The 21,910-nt window shown below is 36.8% G+C and overlaps 1 protein-coding gene across 1 annotated transcript in view; it reads left to right on the plus strand.

The window, feature by feature from the left end:
* Positions 1-21,910, plus strand: part of INPP4B (inositol polyphosphate-4-phosphatase type II B) — a 381,542-nt gene that overhangs the window by 281,205 nt on the left and 78,427 nt on the right. The window contains exons 22-28 of the mRNA XM_075035790.1: positions 1,155-1,327; positions 2,313-2,436; positions 3,494-3,611; positions 8,324-8,464; positions 11,484-11,581; positions 15,869-15,981; positions 20,586-20,740. Coding sequence (XP_074891891.1) covers positions 1,155-1,327; positions 2,313-2,436; positions 3,494-3,611; positions 8,324-8,464; positions 11,484-11,581; positions 15,869-15,981; positions 20,586-20,740 — 922 coding nt within the window. The remainder of the gene's footprint in view (positions 1-1,154; positions 1,328-2,312; positions 2,437-3,493; positions 3,612-8,323; positions 8,465-11,483; positions 11,582-15,868; positions 15,982-20,585; positions 20,741-21,910) is intronic.

Consider the following 21,910-nt stretch of genomic DNA (forward strand, 5'->3'; position numbering starts at 1 on the left):
GAAACAATGTGCAGTTATCTTCCACCTAATTACAATTTAAATGGAACAGATTTTAATTATCATCGATCCTTAATTACACTAATCTACAGAAAATATGAGTCAGTGATGGAGTGTATTAAGTCAGTTACACTCCCTATTTTATATAGATTCTTCTAGGGTGTTGATTTCTCTTTCATTTTAAACTATAACAATGAAACTGAGATGTAGATTCTGAAGGAGGGTGATTATTTTTTTTTCTATTATTATTATTTGCTCAACTTAAAGGAGTAGGCAAAACCATATGCAACTGCAATGCAGGTCTGATTTTATTAAATCCTGAAAAATTCAGGAACAGCTTGGGTAATTGGGCAAGTTTGAGTAAGCTGTTCTGTTTTTCCTCCATTCCTAGTTATCAGTTTGTTTCATTTGTAATGTATTAAGGACTCCCATTTTTCAAGCACTTCACTAGCTTGTTTTTTCTGATATTCCTACCATATATTTTAACAGAGCAAAACATATTACAAAATAGTTCTAAATCTCTCTGCTCGAAGTAGCTGAAAAAATAATGAGTTCAATATCTCTAAATATTTAAAGAGAACACTATAGAGAAGCTAAAAAGGAATGTGACCTGAAGGTTAGGTTTTTTCCAGCCTATACGTTAAACAGATAATATCCTTCCAGATATCTATTTGTTCTTCTCTCTTGCCTTCCAGCACCCACTTTTTCTTAAATATAAGATCTTCACACTTTTTTTTTTTTGATGGTACTTCACTTGTTTAGATAGGAATTTGTCAGTACTGGAAAGAACAGGAGATCTTAATCTCCACTGTATTCATCTTGTGCTTAATGAGTTTTCACATGTAACCCTATATGCTCTGTTTATGACACCTTAATGCAAGTTTTACAGAGCAGTTAGGTCTGTTAAATAGTCATTGTTTCAGGATATAGTTGGATTCAGGCCAAGGACTTAGCCCCAGTCTTGGTGGTAAGCTGGAGTCCTACCTCTAAGCATATTCTCCGGTGGTGTTTGCAGTTCTGCAATCGTTAGGATAGAGCTGCCGGGTCATTTTATTGTGTAGGGTGATCTACACAGCCACTGCAGCCCTCTTCCCATTGTGAAAACGATTTTCATTGCAAGTTTTCCGTCTTGGAACAGATGATCTGTCTTGTTCTAGGTGACTGGTATGAGCAGCTTTACCCCCTGGTGATTACGCTGAAGGACTGCATGGGAGAAGTGGTGACCAGGGCGAAGCAATCAATGGCATTTGTTCTGCTCCAGGAACTTGCCTGTGGTTTGCCACAATGTTTGATGCTGACGCTCAGAAGAGACATCGTCTTTAGTCAAGCAGTAGGTTGTCTTGTGTCACTTATGTCCTACTCTTGCTATAATTAAGCATACTCTTCATGCCAATGTTTGTGGTTTTCTTTTTTGTTGTTTTTTTTTTCAATTTAGCACAATATTTTCATGTATTTTCCATTACATCCCCTTAAATATTTTATAATGTGATAGAGAAATTAAGAGTAGATGGAAACCCCTAGTAACTGTATCACTGAGTCAGAGAAGTACGTCTGCAATGGACTGGAAAAGGTTACCTCATCTCCCTTTTGCACAAAGAAGGATCCATAAAGCTATTTTTAGTCTTCCTAGATTATATGCCAGTATCCTCCCCTGTAGGTGAAGTTCCCAAGTCTATCCTTTGAATATTCCTTGCTGCTATTCAAGCTAGGTGTTTTTTTCTCCTGGTCACCTTGGAAATAAAGAACAGATTATTTGATTTCAGTTTAGCAGATTTTATGTGTTTGAAGACTATTAGCATGTCTCTTCTCAGACTTGTCTTCTCTTGGTAAATAACTGAAGTTCTTTTGATCTTCTCCTGTAGATCATGTTTTCCAGATAGATTTTTCTCAAAATTATTAGTCTAATTTCTCCCTTAAGTTATGTGTTTTTCCTAACATAATTAAGGAGTTAGGGTGCAACTGCCAAGGAGACTCAGTTGCATTAGGAGCCTAACTGCTTTCAAATCCATCATAATTCATAGCCTTATGTGTTTATAGCCTGCCAATGGAGGTTCTCGTCTCACTTATGTCTGTGTAAATAACACACAACACCACAAAACAAATGAAGCTTGTCTAATGTAAAATAAGGGAATATTTCACTGCTTTTTACACCAAAAAATGCCTCAGTAATATATCAATATGAAATTATGTATGTAGTCACTAAACAGAAATATCTATGCTATTTTCTCAAATATCTAAATATTACTTTTGTTTTAGCCTCATTTTAACTATAACAGTACATCTGTTAATTTCACATTTTTTCATTGTCTTTATAGCTTGCTGGATTGGTTTGTGGGTTTGTAATCAAATTGCACACAGGTTTACGTGATCAAGGATTTTTACAACAGCTTCATAGCGTTGGATTGCTTGTGCAATATGAAGGACTCCTTAGTACGTATAGTAAGTATTGTTTTTGGACAAAGGTCCTTATGCATCCAGACCAGAAATTTATCCAGGAGGCTCTTATTTTAACCTCTGTTCTGCTTCCAGTAATTTGGCTTATTGAATCAACAAATATTACCCTTGGGAGACAGTAGGCTTCCATATAATAGCACAGGTGAAGTCATTGATACTGTGTTGTCAATTCTGCATCAAAAATTACTCATTTATTTTGTTCTCAATTTCTCTCAGAACACTAGTTGCCAGTTATTCCATGCAGAGTGACCTACATTGTCTTAAATACAGGGGACTCCTTCCTCAGTACAGCTAGTGGAACTTTTGGTTTTAATAAAATTGTCTCTATTTGTATAGGCATTTGGCCTGACCCAAAATAGCAGGTTTATAAGGCTAACCCAAACAGCAGGTTTAAACAGTTACTGACTCTTACCAGCCTCTGCCCTGACCACGCCACTATTGGTGATGTGAAGATAGCCTGAAAACTGTTTAATTCCTAGCTTGTTACAGATGCCATCGTTTGATAGGTATTACAAAGGACATTTGGAGGGAGAAACTGCTGTACGTTTCAAAATGCTATGAACTAGATGTATTGGAATCCTTTCCCAAATTAGAGATTTTGACCAAAGTAGAGGGATTTAGCATTTTTGCAGCTCTTTAATGCACAGGCAATTGCAGATACTCCCTTGGAGATTGCTGTCAGGCTCCCTTTTGCAAGGTACTCGTTGTTGTTCTCAAAACCTTTGTCCTCCATCAGCAGGACGGTCTTTAAAAACACTCTCAGAATAGACAAAAATGGCTTTTCTAAGGTTATTCTATGCACATAGAGAGCAGGATGATTTTCAGAGGTGCTTAATACTCATAGTTATCATTTAGGCCACAGAGAATTGTCAGCAGTTCTAAAAATCAGTCTGGTTTTATGTAGGTTACTTTAATGTGGATTTAGGGCTGTGATTTTTAAATGCACAGACTGGAAAATATAATCCCCGTATTGCTTTACTCTAACCTATTCAGTGACTGGTCTGTCTACTCTGTTAATAACTTCTGTAATCTTTCCATATAGGTGAAGAAGCGGGGATGCTAGAGGACATGGCTGTGGGAATTTCAGATTTGCAGAAAGTAATGTTCAAAGTCATTGAAGCCAAATCAGAAGATTTTTTGCCGATTATAACTGGAAGGCGGTAAGAACTTTGTTTCCTGAAGCCCATGGCATGTAGTTTTAATCTGTAGCACATGAAAACCCAGATAATGGTTTTCTTGTTGATGAATTCTATTATGTGGAAAGTGCAGTAGTTTTCATTTTCATGAGGTGAATGTAGATGTAATGACATAGTAGGGATTTGTAAAGCTAGTACCAATATGGGCTCTGGGCTACTTTCCTGATGAAAAGCTGAAAGTTCCAATTATTAATACAAATTAATCAAAACAGTGTCTGGGTTTGCAGAGCTTCTGTTGCATTTTTTGTATATAGATACTGAATCTAAAGAGAAGTGACAAGGTCAATATTCTAACTGAAGAAACTTTGGGTTTGAGTTGTCCAGAACTTGTATTTCAGTGTGACAAATGAAATTGCATTTCTAAGAGTTAAGCCTTGATTGTCTTAAGATGGAAACTGAAAAACTCAGATGCCAAAACTTAGTTGTCACTTTTGAAAAATAAAGCCTATCTTAGTTGCTGAAGATCACATAGGACATACCCAACCCTGGAAATCCTTGCATAAAGCCACTAAGACGTTATGCATCTCACATAAGCACTGCTGAATATCAGGACAAAAGCTGAAATACTTCATTAATTGTGGCTATAAGAGGGTTAACAAGATTGTTGTACAGGAGGAATGGGGTTTTCATCATCATTATTATTCTAGTCTGAAGCTCCAAATGTTTTTACTTTTTCAGAAATCACTTCCTTAATAGTATCATTATTCTTAAGATAACTGTAAATTAAATTCAGTGACAAGCAGCAACTTTTAGAAAAGATATGTTTCCTCTGAAGGGGGCTTTCACCACTGATTTACTTAATTATTCTGGATGATTCCCTCTCATCCTATGGGCCTTCCGAGAAAGGATTGAAATAAATAGCAGGAAGGCCAGAGTATGATAGGCAACACATCAGGAATAATTAAGAATAATTATGGTATGTAGATAAAACAGAAGAAATACATCCTTTGAAAATCACAGCAGGCAAAAATCTTGAAAAATCCAGCAGCTACATTTACTGGCTTGCTGCCATTACTGCGGTACACTGAACTGTCACACTAGGAGGTCCTCAGTTTGAAAGAGACTCGAGCTTTAAGCTGCCTCAGGCATTCTGGATTGATGGAGTAGTCAGTCTTTAGAAAGAAGAGTTACTGCCTGTGATTGCTGTACTGTACGTACTGGCAGGTAGTCACTGGATGGAATCGCTATCAGACAAAAAAAAAATAAAATCTTTAAGGCTTATGTGGAGGAGCCCCATGCCTGTTAGAGCTGTGATGAGACAGCTCCTATCAGACGGCATTGGAAGTCAACCATAAAAAGAAAAGACAGTAGAAAACCTAGTTATTTCCTAATTAATGTTTAAAACCCCCGCAATTTTTAGATCATTTTGGTTGTAATATGGTGTGGCTCAATAAAATGAGAGTAAAAGACTGTAGAAATGCAAGACAGAAAATTAAGCTACAAATTCTTGTCTTGCAGAGTCAGAGTATTCACTCGTAATTGTTTTTCTAGGGAAGTGCTTAAGACCGAGATTCTGTGTAGACAAACAAATCCTTCCAAAGAGCGTGGCATTGACTAGCAGTGTGCTAACATGCGGAGGTGGGTGGCTGACCCCGACCATCCAGGTGAAGAGAAGTTCTGTTCAGGCACTCAGGTTCTTTTATTATAGGCAAAAGTAGTTAACGTTTCCTTTTATAAAATTCTTTGATAGAATGTATTTGATCGTACACATGAACTTTGTGGCATCACAGGGTTTGATGTCATGTTTTCAACGAAGCCCACTATTGGACTAGCACTTAGAGCCACATTGAAGTGATCTAAAAAGTTGTCACTTAGCTGAAGGAAGACCTCAGTAAAGTATCTCCCAGCTGAGGTGCAGTGACTGATCATGTGTGTATTTTCTTTTCTGTTACAAAGCAAAGCAAAGGTGCATGTAGATGACTTGTTTTGTGTTTATTGCAATGAACTAAGCGTGTGCGATTTCAACCAACTGCAAGTAGCTGCAGGCTCTGTGGCCCGCAGCTGCATGCGGGTAATTTTCAGAAGCCTTCTAACAGGACTGCAAGTGTTTGTCTATCTTCATATGTGATGATAACAAATATTAGAGAATAAGGCAAATAAAGTCAAAGAAAAGGATAATCTTAAGCAGTCCTGTTTAAATGAAATCATACACATTTAAATACTTAATACCTAAATCTACACAATTCATTCTGAAAGAGGTAGTGATTTATTATTTACTCTCTGAAACATGCTGGATTTCTCCACCCTGTTTCCCTGAGAGATTGTTAAATGTTTAAAATTATGTGCTGAATTTTCCTTCTCACTGGAAAATGTGGTAGCCACCTTATCCATCTCATGCCAAAATCACCTAGTGTCTCTGCACTGAGTGTAGCCATAAAAGAGAGAAACCATATGGTGATAAAATTTACTGCTGTATTACTGTTTCTTGTTTAAGTAGAAGCATAGGACCTGTAAAATTTTTTGAAAATTAATGTCAAAAAAGTCCTCCATATTCAGTACTTCGAATTCTTTTTCTGTCTGCCCCACCACCACCACCACCACCACCACCACCTGACCAATACCATTCCTGGACTTTCCAGACAGCTCTCTGTCACAGCTTGATAGCCTTCTCCTTACATGATCGGAAGGGGGTTATTTTCATTGTGCAATTGCTTACAGATTTTTAAAACTTACCAAGGATTATCTCTGAGACTTCAAAAAATGTTTTGAAAAAGAAAAAAAATGGACAATGGGAAGTTCTCAAATGGTACTGATGTTAATTTGTCATGCCTGAAGGTCAGCATTTCTCAGTGTCCTTTCACACACTAAAGGATTTGTAGTGATTTTGGGGGTGTGAAATGCAGCAATGCAGTGATTTGGTGGCATTTTGGTTCAGTAGCGTATGCTCTTTGAATTAGACTAAACCAACATTTCTTCTCAACCTCATGAAAGCACTTCATCACAGAAGAATATTCTGGTAGCACTTGATAGCAGCTAGGAGTGCTCACATGCAGGCTGAGGATGAATGCTGCTAGGCAAAGATCATTTGTATGGAGTTCTTTGCTGTCGTCCTTGCTAACTCTCCATTTCCTTCACATGGGTTACTTCATTAAATAAAACACAAACCAAATAGACTTATCTAGGGAATAGAACTATTTCTTCCCCACCCCCCCCCCTTTTTTTTTCCCCTCTGAGACATGTATCCTCCATTCAAAACTGATAACCCCCCTCAGTAGGGAGCATCTGGCATTTGCTCAAAGATCACACGCTAGTTCTAGCCTGTACCAAAGCATACGCTGTTGTCCTAGCTGAATGTAGTTACATTTCAGTCACAAGTCTGCACTGGATCCATTTTATTTTGTTCTCAGATACGTGGGCAGGATAGAGGTTCAAACACCACCACTAGCTCTTCTAAGCTGAAGCTGTTTATCCAAACGCCTGCTCTGAGATAGTGCCACTCATCCCTCCAGCTTGTCAAGGGTGTCAGAGCTACTGCAGAAAATACCCTTTTTCTTCAAGGTTTTCTGCCTTTTCTCCCCCAAATTCTAGGCATGGGTAATCCAGACTGTATTTCAATTCTTTAGCAAGCACGTGATTGACTAAAATAAGGGTTAGAGGGACTTCAGGATAGATTATTTTAAGAGGCCTTTAATCCTTATTAAAGGATTATTTTTAAAGGTTTTAAGTTTCCCATCTTAAGTTTACATGCAAAAGTTGTGTGACTTCCTAGGCCTGGTTTCTGTAGGTAGGGTATAGATCGTCCTTCCCTCCTGTTGCTGTAATACTCTTCCTTCTTGGTGGGATACCAAATGTGCAGGAGAGAAAATTTCAATCTTCATTATCAGTTGGCCCTCTTTGAATGATTAAAATGCCAAATCCTGGAGATAAATGGATTTGCTTCTAGTCTATTCTTTTATTAGACCGATTGCTCTAATAATGGAAAGAAAGCTAATAAGAACTAAGTTAACAGCATGCCGTTGTTTCTATTGTGGGGTCAGGCATCAACCCTCAAAGACAGGTGAAATTCAACTTGAGGGTGTCACATGATCAGAATTTGGACTGGCAGCAAAAGTAACATGCTTTTTCATAAAGTCAGACTAAACACAAACATAAAACCAGAACTGTTATACATCATATCCCTTCTCCTAAAATAGGATTCGTGTTTGCGTAATGAGCCTTCAATTATTATCTTCACAGTGGCAATTTTGTTATTGGTGATGCTTTCTATTCCCAGGGAGAAAATCCAGCCACTGAAGAAAATGGGAATTTTGCTTTGGTTTTTTGGTGAAAGGTTTTTTGCTCATATTACATTTAGAGTGGATACAGGATCAAGTTGTGACTTCTGAAAGGAAGTTATTTTTGTAACTCAGCAAGATGCATTTTAAGAGTTGAGGTGTTCTCAGTGATATTTTGGTAGCAGAAGACTTTTTACTGCTTTCATCTTTAGTCCTATTTTCACTTCAGTAAAAAAGCGAGTATCAAGTGTATAATTATATATACCTGCCTTTTTCCATGTAGCTTGGTTACGTTCTTAAAACAAGCAAGCTGAATCGTCATATTTTATTGTTCAATACAATTAAGGGAAAAAGGGGGGAACTGATTTATAAGTCTACATGTTCTCTATAATTTAGGAAGGTTATAATTTCAAGCAAACCAATCAATATTCCTATCCTTATTCTTCTTTTTATTTTTCCTAGTGAACATTACATTATAGAGGTCCAGCTTCCGGCAAAGATGTTTGAGTTGCTGCCACAAGAGATTAAAGAAGGAAAGCTACTTCGCATGTATCCAGTACTCTTTAATGTTGGAATCAATGAACAGCAAACACTTGCAGAGAGGTAAGAAAAAATTGTGTTTCATTTTCTGTCCAACTATGCCATGCTCATGCAGGATATCTCTCAGGACTAAAAATAAATCTTTTTTGTTATTTGCTCTTGGACCACCTCACATTTGACTCGGTGTGTATTTTAAAAAGTATTAAAGGAAATAAGCACAAGCTATGAAGCAATGCAAAATAATGAAAAAGTCCAAGTGAAGATATGACCATATGCAGGACTATTTCACACAGTCAACACCAAATTTCCTTTGGATACAGATATAAAACGGATTTCTATTTCACGGATGTAGAAGTTTGTTCATAGACAGTACTTCGGCCTTCTCAAACATGAGTTTGAAAATTTGAAATTCTTATTGTCTTAAAGGTGGGGTTGAAGATGCTGGACAAGTCATAAGCTAGAAAGAGATCATTTTTCTCAGCTTTTTAGGGCTTTTTTCCAGGGTTGAGGAGTGGTAGTTAATAATAGGGAATGCGTTAGTAATATGTTTGTAGAAACAGGAAGGCTGATGTTAAAGTTCTGATGTGTTAATATTACTCTTCTGAAAAGATTGCTGGAAACTAATTAACTAGTACAATAATAGCCAAGGTTTCACCAACCGCTTAATTTTCTCTTCCAAGAGAAGGGTATGTGTCAGTCATGTTAAAATACCAAGTTTGTGCAATGCTAAAACTGCAAGGTAGACATCAACACTAAGAGAACTACTTTTTTCCTTTTTTTAAACTGGTTTTATTAACAGAGCATCCAAGAGACATAATACATATCTTTAGATTGCATTCACTATAAACTCAAAACCAAAAGCACAAGTGTGACTGGGGAAATAGAGGGAGACAGTGAAAACCCATTAACTTGTACAATAGGTGAGAAGTTAAGCACAACAGGAATTTCATGTCCTCTTCTTTGTAGACAGCAGAGTAAAAGCAGTCTTTTAAGGAAGACTTCTAAGGAATGCCATCAGGTAGCTTTGTGGATGTTTATGGGAGACTTCTCCGAGTTATGAGTGGTGATGTGTGAGAAAATTTAGGTAGAAAATTGAAGTGGGAGACATACGCTGAATCAGAAGGCAGTAAAAACTGACATTTTACTGATGAAAGACTTGAGTAGTTGGTTAGAGAACTTGAAACAGTATTGAAAATGAAAATAGCTTACACTTGATGCCATAAAGAAGGGAAAAGTGATGCTATGAGAGGAGTGACATGGCCAGAGTGATAACACACAAACCCAACAAAATCAGTCATGACAATTGTGACTAGGACACATCATGTTTTTCCAAAATCAGAGAAAAGGAGTATGCAGTAACCAAGAAGAAAGTTTGTGAGAGCTTAAGTGGGTGGGACAGGCAGGAAGGACTGTATGTTACAAATGTCCTGAAGAAAGATTTGACAAGATTTAGAAACAGCCTGGATATATGGGGACTTTATAGATATCTATCTATATATCTATCTATATATCTTTATATCTATCAAGCAAATCAAGTTGGATTATTCCATGCAGAAACAGCTTTTCTGCATGCACTTGTAGGTGTAAACATTAGACATAATTCAAAATATTGCTTAACTCCTAAAGCTGCACATTTGTCTTTGAGATTGGAAACACTGCACATGCTTTTAGGTAAAAAATATTTCTTTTGTGGGGAAATGAACATGAGAATAGAAATAAAGTTTTGTGATAAATTTCTAGAAAATGTTACTTTGTTAGATGCAAACATCTCTTCTTTCAATGAAGCCCAGTTGAGAATATATCTGATTTAAAAGAAATATTCCCATGTGACAGTGCAGCAATGGCTACTGAGGAAGCAGCCAAGTCTTCTTGCTCTTTGGCTTATTTAAATATTTGATTCCCTTCTGCATGATGTAGCAGTACATTTGGTATCATCTGATTTATGTCCCCTTTTCTTTACCTGAATTTCTCACTCACCTGTCCATGCCTCTCTTTCTGTACTCCTCCTTTTCTTTTTCTGTCTGTCTTTTCTTCATTTCAAGGCTATTCTAAAGATGAGTTGCAAAAACTTGGCCCTAACTGCCTAAGGGACATTCCCATCTTTACATTCATATCTCATAGCAGAGGTACCCAGTGTTTGGGGGGGATGGGGTTGGGGTGTGTTGGTTTTTTTAGCCTGTGTGAAACTTGCCTGTTGTAGAAATTTTGGTCTCAGAGAGAAAGATATTTGCCTATATAGCTATAGTCAGTTTGTGGATAAGTGTAATGGCATCCTGATGTTGTGTGGGTTCTCTGTGAGGTGCAGGATAATGAGGATTTGGGTGATGTGTTCCCAGTAGACTTGACTGCTGCAAGAAACCCCAGCACGTGCTCCTGAGCCGGCTGCAGCACTGTAGAGCGACTGCTGAGGTCTGTGTGCTGCAGCAAGCTTAGAGGCAGATGACTGAAACCAGCTACCCTGTGGGTCATAACTCTGTGAAGCTTAATGGTGAAATCACTGCTCAACAGCAGAGAAATGGCGCTCTCATTAGCTTCAGATACAAGAAACCAAGATAACTAACAGCTCAGGAGGAGCGTAGGGCAGAAAGGGCCCAGAGAAGTAATCAGTTTGACTATTTATAGCAACTATGCTCAGATCAGAGCAGAAATTAGTTCTTCAGAAGGTTTTCCACCTGACACTTGCATCTTTTCCGTCTTGTGTGGCTTCAGTATTGTCCAGCTCTGGTAGAAATTAATATAGCTAAGCAACAGCAGCAGTAAGAGATGTAGGAGTCGGTGTTCTCTGCCTGTGGTGCCGTTTGAAATTCCCACAAAGAGCCCTTGCATTTATTCAGGATTCATGAAGGCAAAAAGAATATGTGCTTTATTGAATGTTTGTCTGTAAATGGATTACTTTGTTCGTAAGTTTTTGGAAGAATTATCCACAAGTGGTGACCTCATTCCCAAATATTAGTTCCAAAGCACATGAGAGATTAGTAACTGTACATTTGACAAGACCTAGTACATCCAACACTAGAAATCATTCTGAAGGATAATTTAGCTTTGGGCATTTTTTTCATCATTTTATTGTGCTTTTTTATAGGTTTGGAGATACCACTTTGCAGGAAAACATTAACCAGGAAAACTTAGAACTCCTAAAAGAATATTACAAGCTATTTACAGAAAAAATGCCTCCTGATTGTGAGTACAAAATAATGCAATATCCAAATGGCTTTGAAAAGGTTTGATAGGTGAAAGATTATAAGAAAGTAATATTAGCACAATATTAGCGTACAGCTTTTAGATTTAGGCCTCAATCCCATAACTTGTTCCATAAAGTTAAACACTTTGTGCCTGTACACAGCCCTGCTGAAGTCAGTAGTAACTGCAGGCCCAACACCACAGCAGAAACTACAGGGAGAGTGAAACAGAGTACTGAAGAACTGAAGAGCTCTTTTAAATTATTAGTATAATATGCTTTTTAATATTTTAAGTAGAGTACAATCTGTACCTACTACATTTGTGCAGAAATACTTGGTGGGAATTTTCATCAGTTACAGCCATTCCCTCCATTCTTATTTTGAAAATGTATTAAGGTATGGCAAACCACTGAGAAATCTGCAGTGCAAATACACGCCATGAGCCACATCCTAATGTCATTGATATGAATAACATGGTTCCATTAGAATAGGCCCTATATTCCAATTTTATAGAAATTTGGTATCATAAACATTACTGTTCTGTTACTCTGACTGTTGAAAGCAAACACTGAAGAGACCATTTGTATCAATCTAATCCTGTTAAAGTAGTCTTAAGGCCTAAACTGTATTCCCAAATGTTGCAGATTTTACAGACTGATTTTCAATAGCTTGGATTTAGGTCTCTGCTCCTTCCCCTTGGGTAAGGGTGGGTGTGTGTGTGAATCTTTTGAATCTAAAGATCTGTCACCCTTGAGGACACGTGTGACTCCTCATGGTGAATACTGCTGGTTAAAATCTCTTGCAAAGCTTGTGTTCTCTTACAGAACAGCATGTATTGGTTACTTTCGCAAATTATCCATTACATGTATGTACTCATAGTTAGACCTAATGTGTCACTGTATATGTGTACATGTTTATCTTTTATATTGGGATGATTTTCATTTGTTGATAATTTTGACAGAAGTGAAAGCTCTGTTCCTAAATGGTGGGCAGTATGCCCATCCATCCACTCGCATCTCTAGGATTTCTACCGAGAAACTCATAACAAAAAGTTAGTAATTACTTTAGGGGGATCCTGCCAAGAAAGCATCCTGAAAAACTAACCTCATCTGGGGTTAGGTCTAACGGTGATCTGCTACCTCATAAATGGATCTGATTATATAAAAGCAAAAATTTGCATGCAGATCGTATTGGCTGCTTTTCATTAACAGAAACTAACCTTGTACTGTCTTCCTGCAGAAGGATTATTAGTGAGCCGCACAGTCTTCCTGGACTTCTTCCAGACTGTGCAGGCTTTTGAGAACTACTGTTGTCTAATTCATCATGTCTTTTCTGGTTATTATTACCTTCTTGCTTTTTCTCTACCTCTAAGATCTGAGTCTGTTCTTTGTCCAAATTTTTACAGAGCACAAAGCACCTTCTGGTTCCATTGCCCTTCCCAGTCGCTCCCTGCCATTACACGGAAACACTCTTTTGGCTTGGAGGAATGTGTCTTTTAAACCAGCTCCCTGGAAGAAAAAGTTAAGCTCTCCAAGTTGTTCAGCTGGGGGAGGACTTCAGTTCCTCCCCGGTTCCCCCAGCTCTGTGCTCAAGTTCTCAGGAAGATAAATCTCCATCCAAGCTGGCAGCGTCCCTGGCGTTGTAGCCAAGTGAGAGCCGTTCAGTACTGATGGCTCCTTGATGGTTTTGTCACACCTTTCCAGATAGTTTCCTGTAGTGCCAAATCTGTGCTACAAAATAAATGCAGGACTTCACACCTTTCCAGATAGTTTCCTGTAGTGCCAAATCTGTGCTACAAAATAAATGCAGGACTCTGTTCACAAAGCTGTTAGTTACAAATACTGCTCATAAAGCCAGACAGAATTTGAGGACTCGCAGCCCTGTTGGCCGGGCTGTTGCATCCACCATCCTTAGGCAGCCTCACCTGCCTACTGCTTCATTAGTATATTCCATTTCAAAGAATTCAATTTTCCACTCCCATAAATGTATTGCCACCTTTGCTATTAGTTTTTGTCTCATCTCTATAATTCCCAGTGCCAATAATATTCTAGCTTTCTATTCCCTGTTATTGAAAGTCTTCAGCTGCATGTAACTGCATATGCCGAACACTGACTTACTATCTTCTTTTAGATGAATGTGCACTCTGTCACTCACCTGTTTCTTAGTCTCTTTAATCGTCTAACTGGAAACTCTGAAAACAATAAACAGCAATGTGCTCCCAGAAAGATTCCTACGAAAAATGCCAACCGAATGTAGTTCTGGTTTATGCACCAAAATAGTACTGCTTTGATAGAATAGTTAATGATGTTAAGGGTACAAAAATGTATGATTGTTGTTTAGTAGTACATAATTAATTGAAAAGAATGGCTTAGAACTCAGTTTAAACAGCTGAAAGCATAAAATCAGAGAAACCTATGTCACGAGTGATATTTGGTGTTGCTGGTTTGATACCTAACAGCCACAGCAACATCAGTATTGTCCCGCGTGAGGAGAGGGATGCATGCAAGGTTTAGAAATCCTGCAAGCAAATAAAGATTTTTCTTCCATAGCATCATAATGCATGTAGCAGTACATGCATTTTCAACATAAAGTCTAGGAGTCTGTTTTGTACTTCCAGGCTTCTCCCCCTTATAATGCATGAGAATTATTTGATGGCTTAGTACTGCTTTGTGACACAAGGAATTTAGGCAATCGATCACATCCAGTCAAGATGCAGCTCACTTGGCAATACTATAAATTAGGAGAATCTTGCTTTACCTATGGTGAAGTCATCTCTGAGATGATGCATTTTCTGCTGTGAACCAAAGGAAAACTGCTTTGGAGCAATAAAATGTTTACCTAGTGATACATTCTCATAATCTGGAAGCATCTTTTTAGAGTACTCATTGTATGCTATCTATTTTAAAGAAACAGATGTAGGATGAGTATAATAGTCTAGCAGGTTGTGATGTATTTTTATATGCTCTGCATTATCTAATTGTATGATCAGGAATTGTAATACACAGATAAAACAGTCCTCATTAAGACTATTACAAAACTAGATTGAATGTACTTTTTCTGCATATTTTTCTTTTTGGCAGCACAGTATGAGGTAAGGCAACTTAGACATTTTTAGAATAGTTCTTTCTGAGTATATTTAAATTACTTCCTTATCCATGATTCATAGTAAGGAAACTACAGAATTCATTAGGGAGAAAAGGTAAAAGCCTGTTGATAAGAGGGATCATTCCAGCTGTGATCAGGTTAGGAGAATGGATTTTGACCTGCATTAGTAGTTGCCTCATTTTTACTCTTTGAATTGAATAAAAATCTTAGGGTTTTGGTTTGGGTTGTTGGGGTTTTTTTCCCTCTGGATGGCACATCCTACTTTTTCTTGTTGAAAAAATATATCTATTTAACAATTTTGTTTAATTTTGTTTCAACTGGTTCTGAGCCTTTCTTTGGTGATAACAATTATTAATTTTTTTTTACTTCATTACCATAAGAAGAAATAATTTCAAAAGAACAGATTTTGGTGTTTCTACTGGTTTTCAAAATTAATGAAGATAAAGGTAACATTAGAACAAAACCCTCATGTATATACACACAAAACAGAAGAGCAAATTAAGTTGCCTACTCTTGAATTCCCGCTACACATCTATGATTAATAAAACTTCAGCTCAGCTGCCATAGCCAGAGCAAGTAGGTAAAATTTCAGACTTTAAGTAAACCTGAAATTATTTAGTATTTCAAAATTAAAGTCCCATTTAATTTCAGACTGAGAAATATCCTTTGTTAGAATTTTGGGGGGGGGCGGGGGGGGCATGGATGTATTTAGTGCTATTTAACACTCATGTTATATTAGGAACTAAAGTATCATTTTAAAAGAAAAATGAAATGTTCCATTTTTAAAACAAAAGCAAAATATTTTGACTTAAAAAATAAAAGAATCCTCCCATCAAAGCAGGTTTTAATACATGCAGTTATTTCTTTACTTATTTCCATTGAATGTCTATAATAGTGGATGAACAGAACTACAGCAGAGATTTGAATGTTTTCACCATCCATTTATAAGATAAAAGTTGAAGACACTTTAATTTTTCATGGTAAAGATCTTAGGGAGGACAACCCAATACTTTGAAAGAAATAAAGTTTGCTTATTCCCTAAATATTTAGCTGGTACTTTCCATCCTGCGTTCCCAAATAAGGCTGTAAATAATAGACCTGTCCTTTACTGTAGGCGTTCTTTAGTGACCACAACGATATCAACCTTATCAAAATGAGCAACCTTATCATCCTTTTTTTCCAGGTCTACCACATTTTCAAGAACAAAATGATTTAAAGGGATTGCTAGAAAATCTCCATCAAAATATCCAGGCCAAAAAGAGAAAGAATGTAGAAATCATGTGGCTGGCTGCAACGGTAAGCTTTCTTTTTTCATGTATGTTCATGTGATGAACTAATTTTTACACGCCTGCTGATATTTTAAGTGCAATGGATTTAAAGGATATGATTGGAAAACTCGGTGATTAAAGTAGATAGATATGCTGAAATGGCTCTCCAACATTTCCATTCTGATGGTCTCTCATCCCAGTCATGAATGTACCTCTTCTTCCTATACTTAAATTACAGATATTTTCTTTTTCTGATTTTTTTTTACTGGAAGAACTGGCTAGAATTCAAAGCGAGAGATGGTCTTGGACACTTTGTTGTCCCATACATCCTCCAGGCCCTTTACTGCAGAGCTTCTCCTAACCAGGCAGTCAGTGCTTTGGGTTCTTTTGTCCCAGATGCAGGATTTTTCATTTATCTCAGTGTGTTCTCTAACAGGGTAAAGAGGTTTGCTTTTTGTTTGGGGCTTGTTTTTTCTTTAACTAACTGAGCCTGTTTTTAGGCAGAGGAATCCCTTCATCCCCAGTATGGGCAGAATTAATTCCTTGAATGATCATGCATAGCTGTAAATATATCACATCATACGAGAGTGACAATACAGTATTCAGCTACAGTATCTACCTTTTTTTGTTGTTGTTTAAAATCATATCAGTTGTTTGATAACATAAAACTGGGGTGTTCAAAATATCTTGCTTTTATTGTTTAGTGTCTATAAGCCTTGAGGTATGATGCAGGACATGATTACTTGCTCTGGTTTTTGTTTAATATTGCTGCAGTCAACTTTTGATTTTCTGTAATTAAGGTACTTATGTTTTGTAAATAAGTGTTTATCAGTACAACTTTTAGTCAATCACATTTTATGGGTTTTTTAGCCAGTGTCACCATGACAGCCACTACTAGCAACACAAAATAAGCTAGATATGCAAAGGGCAGATGTTCAGACACAGGGAGAACACAAAGAAAAATGTTTATCAAACAATGAATAATATTTGCTTTGCTTTATTCACGTAATTCCTTTTTGTTTCCCAATTCTATGGTTTTTGCATGTACATGTTAAAAAAAAAAAAAAAACAACAAAAAAACCCAACCCTTAGATGTTTATAAAGAGATCAAGCTTTTCGGGAACGTGAAATTCAACCAGGTAATTGTCTTAGATTTAGAAAAGTACCCTTGGGGTCTCTGCCCATTTATACGAGCAGAGACTTGAGTCTTTGGTAGCTACTGAAATTGAAGGCAAGGCCTTGTGTTTTGGAGAACTTTCAAATACCTATACCCTTCAAGGCAAATAAGTATTTGATACAAAATATTAATAAAATTTTCCATGACTTTTCATTAACACCAAGAACAAGACAATATTAACTATGTCTTTCTATTAACAACACTGCTGTGATTTTTTTATATTGCTGATAATGATTTGTCTTGTCATTAATAAATATTATCACATGATATTGCAGTATAAATCTGTTGTGAGTAAAAATATAAGCTTTTCTTGCAGTACCAGTTCTGCAATTACTATGAAACGTTGCTTTCTAAAGAAGTAAAAGATAAATCAGTACGGGATAGTGTAAAATGAGCTACAAAGTATATGACAGAATTTACTTAATCTTTGGATATAGAAAGTTGTCTTCTACCATCTATTGAGGACTCCTCAAAAATAATTTCATGGGTAAAAAGCGGTCTTTGGACATACAAACTGTTTCAGATTTTTCCTTCATTGTATTCTATTTCTCTTCACGTTACCTTACTGCAACCTTCTGAAATGAGTATTTCTGGACCCATTGATCTATACACTGTTATAGTATGTTACATTTATTTATTGAAAAAGATGTAAGGATATCACTTTGTTATTCAGTAGATGTATGAGATTCTACACGGATATGCATATGTATCTGCACCTGCATGCAATGCGTGTTGTAAGGGGACTGTGAGAACACATCTGCATTTTAAAAGTCAGCTTTTGCAAATTGGTATCACAAACATCTCTTATTCTAAATATAATGGGACAGAGTTTTAAATGTTACACATTTTCATTTCTTAAGCTGCACCCTTCATCTTCTGTCTTCTATCAGGAGAAATAATCAGAGTATTGATGTATCCTTGTTTTAATCTTCATGGTTTTATATGCTTTTATCATTTGCTCTTTAAACTTAATCACAATCCTAATCATTTAAATCTGTGTTTAAGGGAGACTCTCTAAAATTCTAATAAATGTTAAGTCTATTTTTCCTCCGCCTATATCTTCACTATATTTGGGGAAGAAGTGTGCTAAATTGAGGATAAAATTCAGACTGGCACTAATCATAAGTTGTGTGTTCTGATATAATGATATTACTATATATTTGGTATTGTCCCTTATTAGATTTCTAGAGCATCAGATCGTTGTGTTTGCCCATGTTAATTATTTACTTTGTTTAACTGCTGCTGCTCAGTGAACTGAGTCATTCTGAGGATTTATCTGGGCCAGCCTATCAGGTTAACGTACATTTCTCCTTAAATCAGACTCTAAGGAGCTTTTAATTTGTTTATTTAAATTAACAAATTGTTTTCTATTTAATCCACTTTAGAATGATTGAGACATTTGTACTGAACTTCAATGCAAAATAAGCTTGTGGTTATGGTCATTTGCTTGTTGTGCCTAGAATGCTTCTCAGTTCAAAATTGACTCTCACTAACCAGCACTTTATATGTATGCTGTCAACCCAGATTTGAGATTTAATCTCCCTTTCCTGCATCAGAGGCCATCACTCATCCAGAATAATTACCTGGGTGTTTTTTCTTATAACTCATTCACTTCGAAGTCACAATGACTCATGGACTTCAAAAGAGACTAGTGTAAAGAGAATTAATCTCTTCAATTAAGCAGTTAACTTCTTTCACAGCGTTATTCAAAAAACTTATCTTCTAGTACTTTATTTAAAACCCAGTGTAACTTTCCAAATTTTTAAACAGATATAAGTTTTAAAATTTTGAATTATAGGAGTGAAGAAACACTCACAGGTTCTCCTTTACTAGCCTTTGGGTTCAAAGTTAGTTTCAATTAACTTTTGAGATTGCCCTCACCACGATATAGCAAAGACCTTAAAGAATGCGAGTATTTTCTGGGCCATTGATTTCAACAGAGTTTCTGAGAATGCAATTAACAGATAAAAATATGCTTTTTTGCTGAAGTGAGATTATGAAGATCACATTCCAGTTTCATCCTGCAAGATCCCAAGTAAACACTTGATAGCCAAGCTGGGAAGTTCCTTACGATGAAGCCGAACTGCTGTAATTTATTGCCTTGCCCTATTCTCATAACTATTTCCTTTTTTGATACTGTTATAGCTATGATTGTCCAGGGATAGCAGCAAGCAAAGTCAAGTATTACCTTTTCTTAGGACAAATTATATGAGGGGAAGTCTAGATCCACTCTTGGGCACACCAGCTCTCCTTCAAGTTTTTCTTTTTCTAGTAAAATATTGTTTGAACCCAAAGTATAAACTTAATGCGCTGCTACAACCACAGATTGATTCTTAAGGTGAGAAATTATCCTTAAAAATATGTCATGTTTCCCTTATCCCTTATAATTTTGTCATAATATATAGTGAAAGTAGATAATCCATGGCAGTCATTTGTGTTAAGATTTAATTGTTCTGGGTCATGCATTGAACAGTTTGCCTGTTGAAAATGAGGACTACATTTAAATTCAGATGTGTCAGAATCCATACCCTCGTGAGAAGTTAGTCCTCTACATTCATGAGTCTGAGTTAAGACTCGTCAAAGTTTTTCTTCATTTTTTCAACATCCACTAGGTGTTCAGACAATTAAGCTTTAATTGAATAGGGTGGTTGTCACAGTGAGGAATAAATGAAGCAACTTTTCCTTTTATAGTCTAGGATAACACAAATACTTTTGATTTCAAGTTCAGGAAACTGGATGGTTTGGTAAGCTGTAGTACACGTAGACATCTCAGTGGCTTGCTTAAAATGCTTAGGACTAAGAACAGTAGATTATTTTCTTTTGTTGGGTCCACCATCAGTTTCTTGCTTCCCTTGCGGTGGGGGCATGTTAGGGTGGGCAGGGGGGAGACTTGGTTGCAACTGCAGTACAAGATTGTGTGCAGCGCTCTTAAAATCAGTAAGGGCTCCTTTTTCTTCAGTGGGCAGGTTATTTGTAGGCTTGTCCTGCTAATGAAAGCCCTCAAGATCTGCTTTTAAAATGTGTCATTTGGACAAATTGGAAGTGGGGTATAGATCAGTAGCTATAATCTTTTGGTGACTTTCTTTTGGTGAACGTTTTTGTAGAGTGTTAATGCTGCAAATTTATACACAAAAGATAAATTTGCAGTTCTTTTCAGCACAACATTTTCACCTTTTGTGGCACTGTGTCAGGCCAGCATGGGCATAACCCCTAGAATACGAAAATCCTCAAGGCAGCGCCAATAACTGATTTAACTGGAGAGACGCACATGAGCAGCCGTATGATTCGGGTTGGAGTTACTACCTTTTAGTAGCTATTTTCTTCTTGAGAAATACTGTAGTTCTCTGTATTCATTGTCTGTGATTGCAAAATTGTGGGAGTTTCACAGTCTGCTTGGTGTGTCGAGAACACAAGGTGTGAAAAGGGCAATCCTTTGACGTCTGCCTGTGTTTCAGATTTGCCGAAAGCTGAATGGAGTCCGTTTCACCTGTTGCAAAAGTGCCAAAGACCGGACATCCATGTCAGTGACGCTGGAGCAGTGCTCCATCCTGAGGGACGAGCATCAGCTTCACAAAGACTTCTTTATTCGGGCGCTGGATTGTATGAGAAGGTATGTGGAGGTTTTTGCATGTCCCTTGCGTTTTGAACTACGCCAGGAACTCTGGTACAGGACAGTCTAAAGCCGGTTGCAAATGTGCGATAGGCCCCAGTCCTGGTTTAACAGAGAAGTGACCAGCAGCATGCCAGCTGGTAAGTCACTTCTGCACGCAAAGTCTTTGCAACAGCGTGCTTTATCGCTAATTAACAGTCTCTGAGATAGATAGGTGAAACCTTGTAAGTGCCACTTCACTGACTGTAGAATTTGACCAAGGTAAATAGCAGTTATTTTAACAACTTTCTATGACCGTATAGAAAGAAAAGTTATTATCTGTTCTAAGACTATTTTTTTAACCGTTTACACACTCTTTAAATTATTTGTATGAAATTTAGAAAAATAGTGTGAAAGCAGAATAATCATTTGTTACAGATGGCAATTCTTATTAGATCATGTTATTAAAAAGAAAAGAAACACCCAAGCAGGTTTGGACTAATGGTGGTTGCCACTAATATCTGATTAAATCTTTACTGTGCTTAAAAAAAATAAATTAAAAAAATGTTTTATTCTAAATTACATCTATGCAGAAATTGAGGCTGATGTTATCAGGAATGTGTAATTAAAAGATGTAAAGATTTCCAATTATCTCAATCTTTGATGAATTAAAAAAAAACATTGAGCAAAAGCGAACAAGTTTTGATCATAAAATGAATCCAGATGTTATATTCTCTAAGGAATGTTTCATTATTGGCTTTAATGAGTATTGCATTGTATTTTCTATAAGAGTTTAAAACAATGTATCCACAACATTCAAATAATATATAACAAAGGTTACTGCAAAACTAATCGAAAATATTCTGGTCAGCCTGCAAAGAAGTAACTGAATCATATCTTGCACTTATGTGAAACACAAATTGTTTGTATGTTGGATTTGCAAAGATCATACTAAGTAAACAACCATGTTTAAAGTCTGTAATTGATACTTCTTGACCTTAATGTTTAGTATTGTTAGATTAAGTGCTTAATGTCTAGATTAATACTGTAGGTTTAAACATGTAGGGTCCTTTTGTCTTTTGGCAAAGATAGATATTCTAAAGAAAAAAGGTAATGTTTACAAAGAGTAACTGAGCAGAGGACTGAGATGGCTTAGATGGTTTGCAAGGTGCTAGTGTAGTTTGATGTATT

This window comes from Buteo buteo, chromosome 1, assembly GCF_964188355.1.
Source record: "Buteo buteo chromosome 1, bButBut1.hap1.1, whole genome shotgun sequence".
NCBI classification, from domain to species: domain Eukaryota; kingdom Metazoa; phylum Chordata; class Aves; order Accipitriformes; family Accipitridae; genus Buteo; species Buteo buteo.